Genomic DNA, 14,984 nt, shown 5'->3' on the forward strand with positions numbered 1-14,984 from the left:
GCCACCACATTCAGAAAACTTGGGGAGGGACTCTGACAAGGTTGAGAACTGCTCTTACAGTTAGGAAGTTTTGTTTTTTCTTAACAGTGGTTTGATTGAACATGGCTGATTTGACATCTATCAGTTTGTGGCTTTGCAGCTCCATTTCTGTTTTCCCCCTGGCTGTGAGACCCACAGGAGGAAGAGGGAACTGACTGAATTTACAACAGAAACAATGATACAGATGGGCACGAAATATTGTCAGATGCACAGAGGAAAGAAACTGCATTTCCGGGACCACTTCCAGGAGCCTCAGGCACACAACATACCCAGCAGAGCAATTTAACATTTTTCAAGGGGTTTTTTTCAGCAGCCAAAACTGGGAGATCCAAATGGGGGAGTGGAGAGTGAGTTCAAAGGCAAAGTATGAAGGGAGAACAGCTTCAGCTTCACCTTCACAACAGCCTTGTTTTCTATTAGTGAATGAGGATTGCTACAGGAGAATGCAACTTCTAGGAGACAGAAAATTTCGAACTGGAGGGAAGTCTCATCCTGGCTCCTCTTCAAGGATTAACCATGACTGCCAGGATATCGCTGAGTATTCCTATCCCAGAGCATAGGTATGCTGGGAAAGCAACACATAGGGTGCAGTGGAGGATGAGGTCCATGCTTCCTAGGAGCTCTGGGGAAGTCTGAGACTTAAAGGGCTCACAAACAACTATTAGCTGGGGGGAGAAGAGAAGAGTTTTGTGGTTGAATTTCAGTTGTAAAGTCCCAGCTTTCTATCCCCATTAACATGCCTTCCTCTGTTCTGCACCAGGCAGATGGGCAAGGAAACATGGCTAATTGCCTTCCAGGCAATTCATAAATGTCTTCCTGCCACGAGAAGGAACAGTGCAGCTATGCACACTAACACATCCAACCATTCTGCCATGACTGCACTTGCTCAGAGCCTGGTGCAGCCCTGTCTGTCTCTTAATACTGATCAGGGGTAGTGCTTAGATATCTAAACAGACTGAGCCAAGTGCACTTGTCCACTGCTCAAGACATGGGAGAAAGCAAAGGTTTTTGTATTTTGTCACCAAAGAACCGCCTCTGGTTTCCCATGCATAACCTAGATTCCTATCAGTAATCTCAGGTCTGGAAAGCAGCAGCCTTAAGAGGGCAGCATCCAATCCAATCTTTCTTGTTCCTACCATGCTGAACCAACACTCTTTTAGAGGATAGATTTCCAGGCTCAGTCTCTGCCTGCTGGCTATTTTTCTAGGTTTATGCAAGATCCTTTTAGCTTTTATGGAGTTCAGAGAAGGGAGAAATCTATTTTGCCTTTCAAAGAAGAGGCACTAACATTGTTTAAGATGACAAGTTAAGGCCAAATAGTGAAAGCAGACTTTGAAAGCACAAGGTTTTTGAATCCAGTCACCCCCATCACTGTTACTGTCCTGGTTCTTTGCAGGACATCCCACAGCCCAAAGGACAAATTTCTGCCATTGGTTCTTGTCTCAGGTTTTCAGTCCTGCCATGTCCAAGTTGCCAACACACCTGAAGAATGCCTGTTTCAGAACAACCTATCACTGTAACTTAAGGCAAGTGTAGAATAAGTGTCCCCAGTAAAATTCCATTTGGGTTGATGCTCTTATTTGAAAACTGAGCTACAACATAAAACACCAGCTATCTGATATATGGGGGACCTCTGCCAGTTAATGGAAGTTACATTTTTCCTTCTGGACAGAAAGTAAGGGATGACTAGTAAGAACTTTAGCCACTCCCCTCCCCATCATCTTTCCCAGGGTCACATGCTGGGGCTGCACAGCTCTCCCCATGTCCCTGAGCACTGCAGAAAGCTCAGCATGGTGGAAGAAAGGAGTTAAAGCTTTACCAGATGCCAGTTCCCACAAGTACAAGCCAGCCTGCACACTGGTATCCAAGTGTCTGGTTCATACCACTAATGTTGGGAATATAGAGCCAGCTGTTGTGGCTCCAAGATCCATTATTTGAGTGGCTGAGGCTCATGTTCTCGGTCAGAAGAAGGTTTCTTTGGCAAAAGAACAAGCCTTAAGATAGCCCTGACTCTGAACCCTTCCACAAAGGGCTCTGTGTACTGGGGTTTTCATTAGATTGCAAGACTGATGTGGAGACCACAGAGTTGAGGCAAGAACCTCATGATCAGCCTCTACTCCATGTCCTTAAAGAAGATGGCCCACATGCATTCCTGTGCTATTCTCAGACAGGTTTTTGACACATCTGCACCCTGCAACTCACTTAACACAAAGGAGCTGTTGGTGGGTGAGTTATAAACAGAAAAAAAAACTCACTCTCCAGCTGTTGCCCCTGCCAGGTTGCTGACACGCTACACAAGTTGGGCCTATCGTCATCCTTGTTTCATACACAAATGGCCTCCTTCTCAGGTTCATGCAGATGGTGAGGCAAGGAACAGGCATTTCTCCTGACAGCTCCATTGGTGGGGCTTAGTTTGGGTGGTTGTCTGCCTGCCTCTGGTCCTTGTACTGGCAACTGCCTTCATTGACATGGAGGTGGGGGTGTGGGTTAGTTCTGTATGTTACAGAAGCCAGAGTGTTGAATACCTAGAACCCACAGCAAGAAGAGTCCTTTGTGTGGTGGCCTTTTGCTTGCTGAGGCCTTTATATGTTACTGCATCACAGAACTACAGTCACTATTCGCACACTTGGCATCAGCCCTGGGAGACCCGTGAGCCCCCTACATTCCCAGGCTGGATGTGAGAACACTACGGATAGCCCTGTCGGAGGTTTTGCTAGAAAACTTTGACAATTTAGCTAGCTAGTCCTGGGAGGTTCAGCATCCCTGCATTACAAGTGGGCAGGTACAGAGAGGTACAACTTGATCTGCCAGGGGACCCAGACAAAGGGCTGAGCAGGAAGTAGCCCTCCTGCTCTGCTAACAAACCCACAATAGCATAGCCCAGAGCCCTAGAACTCCCCAGTCCCGACTCCCTGCTGCCTGCAACACTGTCACAAAATGACACCTTCACTCGTTAAAGGTTTATTTTTATTTCTGAATTTAAATCAAAATTAGCCATTCTCTGTAATTACATTATATATAGATTTATAGAGACTTTATAGAAAAGGATTTTTTACTTGTTCTTCTGCAAAAAAATTCTGTAAATAAAAAATTAAATTAAATTAAAACCCCCCCAAAAAAGGTGGCAGCTTCTGTCTGTGTGTCCCTCTGTCTGGTTCTCCTTTCCATGCCCTCTACCCAGCACGCCTTAAAAACCACCAGCTAAGCCCCAGGGGAAGGCTGCAGTCTGGGTCCCTGCATAATGCTGTGTGCTCCCCGCAGCCAACACCGGGGATGGGTAGGCAGGAGGCACTTGGAGCTGAAAAGAAGAAATGCCAGCAGAATATATTAATATTTATGTCGTTTTATTAAGTCCTGGGAACGCCAAGCATTGAATGGGGACAATCCCCATAGCAAAGGAGCTCCCAAGAAGAAATAACAGCTTCAAAGTGCATGTCCGTCCCAGGAAGGCCAAGCAGCCCGCAAGCTACTGGAAGGCAAGTAGAAGAGGAGTCCTGATGCAGCCTTCATATGCCAAACTGATCTCCTGCATGGGGTGCATGAACTCCAGCTCCACCCAGCAAGTTCAAATAGAGAAGCAAGGTAGGAGAGGAGTGTCCAAGGCCCCAATCCCCAGAGAGACTGTGGCATCATGTATGCAGCAGCCCCCTCTAGCCCAGTGTCCAGGTGTGAGGGAAAGCTGTGCTGTGTAAGGCAGTGAGTGGGCTGTGCGAGCTGCTGGGAACGTCCTAATACTGTTCATTGTTCCAAAGGCCTGGGAGCTGTGTCAGGCCGTGACACGCTGGGTCTGGACCAGTCCATGTGAGCCTAGGGCAGCTCTACGGTGCCTCTGCCCCAAAGGGATCAGTGTAAGTAAGTACTGGCATATCTCAGAAAGCCGTGCTGGCCATGCTGCCTGGGGCAAAGATCCTTGGTAAGCTGTCCAGGGTTTCCTCCAGCCGGCGGTGAGCAGACTTACCATCCTCCCCTGCAAAAATAAGCCACGGTCAGCCATCAACACCAGCTGTGGTCCCTGCCTGGCCAATTAGCTGTCTTCCAAGACGCAGCCATGGGTTGTGGCCAACCTAAACCCTCCACACCCTGGCGTCTCAGCAGAGCAATAAAGAGAAAAGACTACACTAGATGTATTCTCATTTCCCCAGCGTGCAACTCTCCAAGAACAGGGACAGAGATTGCAACAGCTAGCTTCAGGCTAAGGACGTTTCTAGACTTTAGCAGCAGAGTGCTCAGTCTCACCACCAAGGAAATACTGATAGGTCCTGCCCACCTGTTCCTGTTCCATGTATGTCAGCCCTGGAATTGGGCACCAGGGATGCTGTAGTGCCACTGTCAAAGCCTGGCTTTCTAGTGTGCTTAAAAGCAATTCTCCCAGGCCATCCTCACTTCATTTCCAAGGTTGACATAGGTGGAGCAAGCTGATGGTACTTGTTTCCTTGATGGCGAGGCTGAGACCTCTGCTGCCCTGATGCAGACATACCCTAAGGGTCTTGGGGTTTTGATGTTCAAATTAAGTTTAATCTTGAATAATTTAATCTGTGGAGGCGGGCTAGAGACCTAAGAGACTGTATTCCAGAAGCTATAGTCTCTACCACCTCAGCTAATGAAAGAAACGTTTCTTTCATCTGGTGTTATCTGTAGCCACCAGAGGGCAGCAGTCTCTCACAAACACGTGCACGTGAGCAGGCCAATGGCATTCAGCAACAGTGACAGACAGATTTGGTCATGACATTGTGCACGATGTGCCCACGCGACCTGGGAGCGCCACAGACAGCAAAGACAGGCATTTAAAAAAAAAAATGGCACGGCCAACAGGATCCAAAACAGACAATTGTGAGCAAAGCAGCAGGAGCAGGGAGGGGACACGACTCCGGCTAACACATCCCAACCTGTGTGGCTGCTCTCCTGACCCGGAAGCCTAGTTAGCCAATCAGATGGTTCTCTCAGTGCCGTCTAATAAATGATAATAAATAACAAGGACACTTAGCAATACAGGTTTCTGGAGCACCTGAACAGCATTGGCTCACAGGCCATCCTGCCTGCAGAGTGATGGAGCCCCGTGTCAGCTCTTACTCCAGGCAGGTCCTGGGATGGCTCCCACACAAGGGGAGGGGAAAGCCCTGGTGGCACAACAGGGCTCTGCTACAGGACTGTGTGTGAAGCCAGGAATGGAACCAAGGCCTCTGCCACGGCCAGCCAGCCAGTCCTCCCACCAGGCGAGCTAGCCCAGGCAGTGCTGGGGCACGGAGCCCTGCAAGCAGACTTGTGGGCTCTAGAAGGCCCTGTCTGCTACTGGAGCCATCTGCTGTGGGGCTGGGGGTGGGGAAGGGAATAGCAGAGTGCTCACCACACAGCATCAGGCTCTGCTTGGCTGCTTCCCGCACATCTTCCTTGTCAGTTTGGCACAGATACACCAGCTGCTCAATGCTCTCTTTGGCCTGTTGGAAGAGGAATGCAAAGCACTGAGCACATCCCACACCTGCCACCACTGCCCTGGCTGTGGGCATGGCCCTGCCCTGGCCTCTGGGAGAGGATGCACCAAGGCAGGCAGCATACTGGCACTGCATGGGAACAGGCCGCTCCCACCCCACCCCCTTGCCACCCACCCCATGGGCAGCAGGCTGGTTCTAGTAGTATGAGGGACACAGGGGACCAGGCCCAGTGCCACTTGAAGACCTCCATTCTTTTCCCCCTTCAGGGGAGGGGATGGGAGACGAAGGGCTCCACGTGCATGTCCAGGCCCTGCTCCAGGCCCCGGCTGCCTGCTCAGGAAAATGACTGAGGCTGGGTCTGAGCTTTCTCCCAGTTCCTCTCCGTGTTCAGATAACTAGCACATTTTGGGACTTCTGGGAGGGGAGCAGTGCCACTTCATTCATTCCCTCTGCAGACCCACTCACGTCCACCCATGCCTCCCCTGGGCTGTTTTCCTCCCTTGCTCCAGCCTGGCCTCTTGGCCTTGGCTGAAGATCAAAGGACTTGGGTGGGAGGTTCCTGGAGTCTATTCATGCCCTTCCTTCAGTACTGCACTTCCCTGTGCCAGGTGCAGCCAGGCTGTCTGTAGCACTCAGAGTCCAGCACACAGGATGGTGCTGCCATGCAGTCTCTCCTTTGCCCAGGAAGCACTGATTCCTTTTGCTCAAGGCCAGAGAGACCTTTGAGGCAAAACTGCCTCATGGGTAGGATTAGAGAAGAGATCTCCTGGGTGCAAGCTCAGAGCAAGCCCTGTGGGCCTGGCTACCAAGCACAATGGCAGCAGGGAGCTCCCCCCTCTTGACCGCACCTCCTATACATACTCTGCTGCCCCTAGGCCCCACATACCTCCCTGGGATGTAACTGGGTACAGGGAAAGGGAGGGGCAGTTCCTTTCCATGGACACCCATGCACGGGAGGTGCAAGAGGAGGGCTGCACTGACCTTGAGACACCCCAGGGCTGCGCATCCACCGATGCGTGTCTGCACCTCTTCATCTTCTAGCTGTTCCAAGTAACAGACCAAAGCCTGGGGGGAGGCAGAGATCAGCATGTCTGCCAGGAGGGCACTGGGAGCTGAGAGCAGGGCGGCAACTCAGCCAGCCCCATCCACAGACAGGGCCTCTTCAAGCACCATCCCCACCACTGGGCCTTGCACACCCAGGTCTTCCGCACCCACACCCCCTCCCTCCCACCTTTCCTTCCAATTCACTACCTCCCTTAGTTCTTCACAGAATCACAGGGCTGGAAGGGACCCCAAAGCCCTAGGGACAAGCCCTCTTCTCTCTTCCTTTCATTCTCCAAAGGCTCCACATGCCTGGGATCCCCCAGGCAGGCATCCTGCAGGAGCACTGGAGGTGTCAGGCAGCTGGCACTTACTCTTTCCCGGAAGCGGGGGTTTTCTGCCAGGTTGCGCAGCTGAGCAGACACAGCGCTGATGACCTTGCTGTTGCCCTCCACGAGCAGTGAGCTCAAGGCCTTCAGCCCCTCCTTCTTAAGCCGGCTCTCAGGTACTCGCTTCAGTGCCTTCAGCACCACATCCTGGTCATCTGAGTTCAGGTTCTGTGCCAGCAGTACTGCAAGGGAGATGGGGCAATGAGCCCTGGCAAGATGCATCCACATCTCCCAGCACTAGGTGAGCCAGGACATGCCCCTACTCAACTTGGGAGAGAAGACAGACCCTCTCTGCAGGCACTGCCCTGTTGTTTTCCTACCTATAGCTTAGAGCAACATGTGTGGGAAATGTCTGGGGGGGGGCAGGCCTATCCTAGCTTGGCCCAGCATGCCTGCTGGTGCTTTGTCAGCAGGGTGCATTGGTGAGTGACAGATAGGGCCTGTCTGTGCCATTACTCACATCAGGGTGGAGCAGGGCAAGGACACAGGTGCCTACCTTCCTCAGCCAGCTCCATAACATAGGAGTCCAGGGACTCTATGCTGAATGACTCAAAGTAGCTCCAGTACTGGAAGATGGTGACCTGTTCCCCATGGCTGCTCCCAGGCCGCTTGGGCAGCCGACGATCCAGCACATCCTCCACCAGCTTCACACAGACTGCAAGGAGAGAATGCCAGGTCAGTACCATCATAAGCGGAGGCAGGGTGGGGTTGGGGCTTCTCTGCATTCCCAGACACCTTGTTGGGAACACAGTCCAGAGGCACCAGCTGTGCAGGGTTTCCAGCACCAGGACAGCACCCGACAGCTGGCTCTTTGCCATGTCCTGGCATTTTTTAGAGGGAAACAATGCTCTAGCTCAGTGATTGTCAACCTCCTTAGACTCAAGGTGCATTCAGAAAGTGCCAGCTCTTGGCTTTCACTCATTTTTTGACTACAAAAAAAACTTTAGAACAATTTTTCTGTTCCAAACAACTCAGAAAGACCCCAACAGGTCAGACAGTTTACCACCATGGATTCCTGTTTGAAATCTCTGGGTTTATCTTGTGAATCATGTATGCACTCCTAAATTTGTGTGGCACCCCATAGCACCCTTGAAAGGATTTTGAGACACTCCAGGGAGCTGCAGCACCCTGGCTGAGAGTCCCTGGTTTAGTCAAAGCACAGAACTGAGAGCCAGGATGTCTAGGTTCTTCTCTCAGAACTGCTCTTTCTGCCTCAGTGCCCCCTCATCTGGGCTGGGCATGCTGGAGAGAAGCGATGCATCTGGCTGTCAATCAGAGCTGACACATGGCAAGCTGATGCCTTTTTCCAGAGCTGCCCAAAAGCCCCAAGCCCACCTCGGCAATGAGGATGCTTATGGGCCCCAAAGATGGCGGACAGAGACAGCAGTGGCTCCTAAAGTGTCTGTGCACAGTGAGACCTGAGACAACACTCACCTGAGTCTGCCAAGCCCAGTTGCCGCTCACTGATGGGCACTGTGTACTGAGCACTGAGTGCCTGTAGAAACCTCTCTACAGGACAGGTGTAGACATTGGGCAGCTCCACACAGCAATCCCAGAAGGGCAACACACCTTCCTTCCGGGTGGAGAATTGCACCACTGCAGGCACAGACACAGTCAGTCAGAGCTGTGTTCACATAGCACAAAGGCATCAAGTCAGTCACCTCCACTGCAGATTCAGACACTGCTCAGTTGGGCATCCAAAGTTGGGGGACCAGAGTTGGGCATCCAGCCTGGGAGACCCCTTCCCACAGACCCATCAACAAGTGCTCCTTTTCTGAGGAGACAGTGCTGGCCTAGGACTGTCTCATCCCCTCTGATCCAGCATAGACCTGTCAATGACCAGTGCTCTTCCTGCATTATGACAGCCCCCTCTTTGTCATGATCCAGCATGGAACCCATTATTCAGCATGGCCTGGTGACCCTGGCCCACACCCCCGAGACACGTTCTACACTAAGGACGTGTACCTTCCATGGCTGTGCCAGCTGCCCCTGACTTCTCTGTCAGCTGGCAGACGATCTCCAGCACCTGTGCCTCCCTCATCAGCTTGTCCAGGGCATACATCTCTCGACACCGCAGGGGGCCAAATGTGCCCAGTTTCTGGAAGGTACAATTACAGCAAAGCTCCTGAGGCAGGGACTGGCAGGAGGAATCTCTAAGTGGCACCACAGCCCCCTCTGCTGTGCCATGCCACTTGTAGCATTGAGAAGGCAGCAGTGGATGCCAACCCACAGCATCTGTCAGACCCTGGCAAGCAGGTAGGGTGACCCTAGCATTGGCAAAGACAGCAATGGAGCCCATCACAGTTCCTGTTAGTGCTCAGACTCTGTGCCATCCCTACCAGCCCGGGAATGGCCACCTCCCTGGAAGGAATGCCTTTCATTTTCTCACACTCACCAGCAGCAGAAGGTTGCAGTTATTGAGATGAAGAACCAGAGCCCTGTCCAGGAACTCATTGCCAGTGCTCATGGGGTCAGTGCTTCCCTCAGAGCCGCTGCAGATGCCAGTGTCCTCAGCCATCACCTCACAGATGCCTAGAGCCCCATCCCCAGCTCGGGCACTACCAGCCTTCCTATGGGTACAGGAGTGGAACACGTCAACATGCTTCCTGGTTTTCCTATCCCCACTGTACTGCACACCCACTAGCCAGCAGACATGCTGCTCCCAGTCCCCCTCCCAGAGGAAGAGCTCCTCCATGCCAGGACTGGGTTTGTAATGTCTTGCATTTTGGTGCCAGCAAGTTAAAAGTTTCTGTAAGACTCGCCATATTGCCATAGCCAGGGCGGAGGCTTGTGTGGGGGCAGGGAACAGGACCTGATCCTAACCCAGGAGACCTCAGAAGTGGCCCTTGATCAGAGGAAAGCACATTGGAAGCCAGAGCAGCTTCTGCCTGAGGGATCAAAGGACACTCAAGCCCTTGGGTTTGTCTGGAGGGAGGGGGTACAGCCCCCCTCACACTGAGAGGGAAGAGATTTGCCTATGACTGCACAGCAAGTCACCAGCATAGTCCCAGGAGTCCTGGTCCTCCATTACACTCACTAGAATTGACTCATGTCCTGCAAGAGCAGAGCCCAGCTATCTAGAGCTCTTGTCCCTTCTCCCACTGGGGTGGTAGCCATAGGCAGCATGCCATGCCAGGGACCAAAAAGACTGAGGTCTATGTCAGATCTACAGGCAGTCCCCAGATACCTGTAGAGCAGGCAATGAGCCAGATGTGTTGCTCTATCAAAGGGCCCAGCCCCCAAGTCTAGCTGCACCCTGGAGGGGAGGTGGCAGCAGCTGGGCCATGGGTGTGTCTCCGCATCCCAGGCCCAGGAAGAAGCTGCTCCTTGCACCAGGAAAGCACCACAGAGGCCACACCACCAGGTGGCGCTGCCATCACACAACTTGCAGGCCTGAGGCCTACGGGGCTCTATGGAGGAGGCCATGTCAAGGCTGGGCAACATTGTCACGGCTTCTGGAACCCAGGGCACTCGCCTAGGGAGGCAAGGGCCCTCTCTGGTAGCTCCACGGCACTGGGGTGGCCAGGAGGCCACATGGACTGGGGCAGCTAGCCCGGGGCAGGCTGCCTGGCACTACTCACCCTACTCAGAACACAGGATTAGGACTGAGGTTCCCAGTTCAGCACTGCCCAGCCCAGCCCGACAACCCCCCTTGCGCACCTACCTCTCGCTCCTGCCACTTTCTTCCTCTGAGCACTCTGAGTCATCCATGTCAGAGGTGTTTAGGAAGCTGAAGCTCTCCAGCGCGTGCTCCACCGTCAGGCTCATGCTGGAGGCACGGCTGAGGAAGACGCCTTGCTTGTGCTGCAGGGAAGTAAGGGCAGTGTGGTGACGTGCAGGGCCTGTACCCGAGCGCACCCCACCTAGCACTTGTACCTACCAGGACCCTTACCAGAGGCCCTAATGTCTGGGCTGCTCCACCCCGCTCAGAGGCAGCAGATGCCTCGCTGCACAGGCAGGGCTAGCTGGCAGACAAGCCGGTCCTCAGAGCAGCAGGCTGAGCTGGCACAGTACTCCATGCTGCATCTGCTTCCCATCACCCCAGGATCTGACACAAGGGCACAGAGGCCACAGGGGACTTTCCACTCACCCTGCTCTGACCATCCTGCCCAGGAGCTGGGATCCTTAACAGGGCTGGAGCGCTGCCCCTGGGCCCCTGCCCCCTATCTCAGGGGCACATGCTGCTCACAGCCTACTGCACCCAACAGTGCAGGGAGGAGTCAGGACCAGCCCCCACCCAGTGCTACCTCCTTACCATGAGGATCTCCTCCAGACGTTTCAGCTCCCGCTCCAAGGGCTGCAGCTCGGGAAACTGCCCCCGGTAGTCATCCAGGGCTGAGCTCAGTGAGCTGATGGCTTCATCCAAGCCAGAGTCCACAGGTTTCACCCTTGGCACCTCTGTGGGTGCAGGGGTTGGTTTCTCCTCCTCCAAGACCTGCTTCAACGCTACTGGCTGACTTGGGGTCACCTTGCACACCTGGGGTGCCAGGGCTTGGCACATGGCTGTTTCGGGTTGCACCAGCATGGGCACACAGGCCTCAGCCCAAGAGACAGCCGCGCGGGGCTTAGCGTCCTGCCCTCTGTCCTTCCTCACCCTGGTCTCTGGCACTGGATTTGAAGACCCAGGGAGGGAGTTCATTTCTAAAGGAGACAGCTCCCTGGCACTGGAGTCCTCAGGGGCTGGAGAAGCCTCCTGCACATGGGTACTTGCGCCCCCTGTGTCCTTGAGCTCCCTGCCATCCATTGCTGCGTCAATGCTGGCCTCGCTGATTTGGCTCAGAGTCCGGAAGTAGGGCACGTGTCCATTTGCCACCACCTCCTTTCTGACACAGCATGGCTCCTGCTGCTGACTGGGTGGTTCAGCCATAGCAGGGGTACCTGCTCCTGCTTCCTCTTGCTGGGAGAAGGAGATCTCTATGGCAGGAGCAGAGGCCTGCACCTCAGGCTGCACAATGGGTTTGTGGGAGGCATGGCGGGTGCTGCCTGACAGCTGGGGGCTAGAGGAATCGTCCGACGACTCTGACGAGATGGACCAGGCTGTGCCATTTTCCAGCTCTTCCTGTCGCCGCAGCATGTTCTAGGGAGAGCACAGCAGGTCACCAAGGGTCCAGCAAGCCCTGGCAATGGCTCCCTTCTCCTCCAGGAGCTCATGCCAGCTCAACTTGGCCTCTAGTGCTTCTTCATTGCAGCAACCATCCCTCAGACCCCCTGGGACCCCTGGAGGCACCAAAGTCTGGCAGGGAATGCCCACAAGTTAGCAACTTGGGCACCATTTCTCCCAGGGCTCAACATCATTCCCTAGAAGCTCCAAGAGGTCCCCTCATCCTGAGGTCCCTTGACAGTGACCCTTGTGGCACCCATAAGTCTTTGGAGAAGATTCACCAGGGTGTGGAATGAGTTCAGGCCAGGCCAGATCTCAGACACGACCCACCCACACTTGGAGGAGTGCCCAGGCCAGAAGAGATGCCAACTCAGCCTCTCTCTCAGATGTTACTAGAGCCTCCCAGCCCAGTGCTCCCAGGGACAGTTTCGGAGGAGAGTGTTGCCACCTGGAGCTCAGGCTGGCATGAGCCAGGCCAGGCATATAGGAATCTGTTTTTCTTTTCCCACCAGCATGGGAGTGGCTTTGGGGCAGGAAAGAATGTCACAGCAAGCACCAGCATTGGCCAGTTCAGTCTCTGCCTCACCTGTTTCCCAAGTTGCACTCCCTGGGGTAACCAGAGTCCCCTCCTCCACTCTCAGAGCTTATGCCAGAACCCAGGAGCCAGGTCCCAGCCACTCCTGCTCTAATTGCCACCCCCCACACTTTCTCCCAGGGCTGGGATAGAATCCAGGCTCCCAAGCTCCCTGCTCTAAGCCACTACTCTCCACTTACATCCCACATGGAAACTAAGAATCTCAGCTCCTAGACCCAGCTTTAACTGTTAGACCAGGCTCTGGGTACAGCCTTCAGCACCTGCCCTCCAGGACCTGACCCAGAGCCTCCGAAGCTCATGATGGATGGATCCCATGCTCACGGCTGGTGTGAGGGGGCAGCCTGTACAATCTTAAGGCAGGGAGGGCTCAGAAGTGCATACACAGACCAGAGGCTTCTGTTCATCTGCTGCATGAGGGGGCTGGAGGTGCATCTTATGCCAGGTAAGGACTGGATGGGAAAGACCAGGATACGGATGCAGCTCACAGCCAAAGGGGAAAAGGTCTACGACTATGGAAAGCAGCTACTGCACCACCACCACCAGCCTGCAGGGGGCTGCAGCAAGCTGGCACACCAGACTACTGTGCAGCAGAGCATGCAAGGCAGGGGAAAAGCCTCATACTCACTAGTGCCTGCTCTTTCCCTCTTGCCCAAGACCAGGCTGACTCTCAGGGAGGCCAGGGATGGCGAGGGCTCTCCATGGCAGGCAGAACACTGCTCCAGGTCTCAGCTCTCACACAGATCCCAGTGCAGCTAGGCAATGGAGTGTCCAGCCTTGGAGTCAACTGGCCACTGCCAGTCCCTGTCAGTCCTCCATAGCAGGGACTGGAGACATCCCAGAAACTCCATCAAGCCCCCACACCCTCCTTTCCAACTGATGGGAGTCCTGCAGGCCTGGCCTCCTATGGCTGGGAAGCCCTACCCATTTCTGGCCACACAAAGCAGGTACCTACCTAAAAACCGACTAGTGAGTAGGAGGCAGGATGCAGCTAGAGCTACGTCAGGTGACTAAGCCACCCAAGCTAAGCTACAGGCCGGCTTGAGCCAGAGAACTTACAGAGCCCTGCCGTGGACATCTCCCAAGTTCGACTGAGGAGACATCGCTGCAGGAGCAGCTCCGAGACAGCTTCTCGAGGAGCGTCTCACGGAAGATGTCCAGCAAAGACCACCTGTGCTTGTTGGTGGCTGCCCGTGCTGTGCTCTTAGGCAGAGAGAAGAGGCAGCTGTCAGCAGGGAGGGAGAGGGGCTTATGACTTTGTCTCTGGACCTCATGGCTGGAACAGAGGGAGCAGAAAGCCACAGCTCGCCTCTCCCTCCCCTGGGAGCTACAGGGGGTCTCCTGAGTATTTGGCTGGCTGGTAGGGCTGCTCCCTCCTTTCCCAGGAAAACATGTAGGAAAAAGAAATCAATAAAGCAGCAGTCCTGAAGGCTGTGCTGCTGTGAAGCTCACTTGTCACATGTGGCCTGCAGTGCTACAGCCCAACTCCACTGTGGTCAAAGCATATGAAAGCAAGAGCAAAGTCCCAACCTTTGGGATGCCCCATGTTGATGTGCAAGCATCATGTCCCTGAGAGAGAAACATGTCCTTCATACAGGACCCTCCTGACAGCTCAGGATGAACATGGGATCCCACTCTCCCCAGCCCAGTCAAGTCCCCCTCCCCCCAGCCATGGGTGTTTCCAACCTGGCCTGGCCCAGCCCCCTGAGAAAGCTGAGCAGGCAGAGGGGCAGCTGGGCGCACTTACATAGAAGGCCTGCTCCCGCAGGGAGGGCGTGTCGGGTGGGCTCTGGTTGTAGGTGGAGAACCGCTTGTTCACAGTGGAGGCTTTGTTGACCGTGCTGGCAGCAGAAGGCTGATCATCCTTGTCAAAGGGGCTGGGAGCAAGAGCAGCGAGGTGAGAGGGGCACAGCTGTGGACAGGGCTGATGCAACCTTACTTTCTCAGGGATGAAGGACTCTAGGATCAGGCCTGGAACTGAACTCTCAAATCTCCCTCCTTATGTTCCTTGTGCTCATTGTTACAGCCCACAAAACCTTTGTGCTATGGGGTAAAGGGCTGGAAATGATAGGAATGACCAAGTGGAAGCTTGGAAAGCCAGAGGCCACACACTGCTGACATTAGCCCCATAATAGCTAGCACCAAGCCGGGTTCTGCTGCGTGGAAAGCAACAGCAAGCAGAGTCCAGTCACACAGCAGGAAGGGGTCTGCAGGAGAAGGAGGAGGTAGGGACCCTTGGTGGAGCTTAGAGAGGGATAGAGGATGGGCAATGTTCTCCCACCCCCACACTCTTCTGAAGTAGCCACAGCACTGGAAGGGGAGGGTGGGGACAGTGCAGCCTCAACCCCAGCTGAGGCTGCTAATTACATCCAGTCCTGCTGGGGTAGGTGTTA

At 54.1% G+C, this 14,984-nt stretch overlaps 1 protein-coding gene across 8 annotated transcripts in view; it reads right to left on the reverse strand.

Annotated features, from left to right (window-relative positions):
* Positions 1–2,988: 2,988 nt before the first annotated feature.
* RIPOR1 (RHO family interacting cell polarization regulator 1) overlaps positions 2,989–14,984 on the reverse strand; it is a 128,978-nt gene continuing 116,982 nt past the window's right edge. For 5 of the 8 annotated variants that reach the window (XM_090063519.1, XM_090063523.1, XM_090063521.1 and 2 more), the window contains 12 exons: positions 14,339–14,468; positions 13,651–13,794; positions 11,154–11,975; positions 10,563–10,702; positions 9,294–9,468; positions 8,864–8,996; positions 8,333–8,494; positions 7,395–7,553; positions 6,884–7,080; positions 6,450–6,533; positions 5,384–5,474; positions 2,989–4,006 (listed from right to left, as the gene is read on the reverse strand). In XM_090063519.1, the coding sequence (XP_089919645.1) occupies positions 3,909–4,006; positions 5,384–5,474; positions 6,450–6,533; positions 6,884–7,080; positions 7,395–7,553; positions 8,333–8,494; positions 8,864–8,996; positions 9,294–9,468; positions 10,563–10,702; positions 11,154–11,975; positions 13,651–13,794; positions 14,339–14,468 (2,335 nt within the window). In that variant the 3' untranslated portion in view covers positions 2,989–3,908. Of the gene's footprint in view, positions 4,007–4,925; positions 4,990–5,383; positions 5,475–6,449; positions 6,534–6,883; positions 7,081–7,394; positions 7,554–8,332; positions 8,495–8,863; positions 8,997–9,293; positions 9,469–10,562; positions 10,703–11,153; positions 11,976–13,650; positions 13,795–14,338; positions 14,469–14,984 lie in introns of all 8 variants that reach the window. The other 3 variants (XM_090063517.1, XM_090063522.1, XM_090063518.1) reach the window with 3 other exon arrangements.

This window comes from Crocodylus siamensis, chromosome 9 (assembly GCF_052110815.1).
Source record: "Crocodylus siamensis isolate JL-2025a chromosome 9, ASM5211081v1, whole genome shotgun sequence".
Lineage (NCBI taxonomy): Eukaryota > Metazoa > Chordata > Crocodylia > Crocodylidae > Crocodylus > Crocodylus siamensis.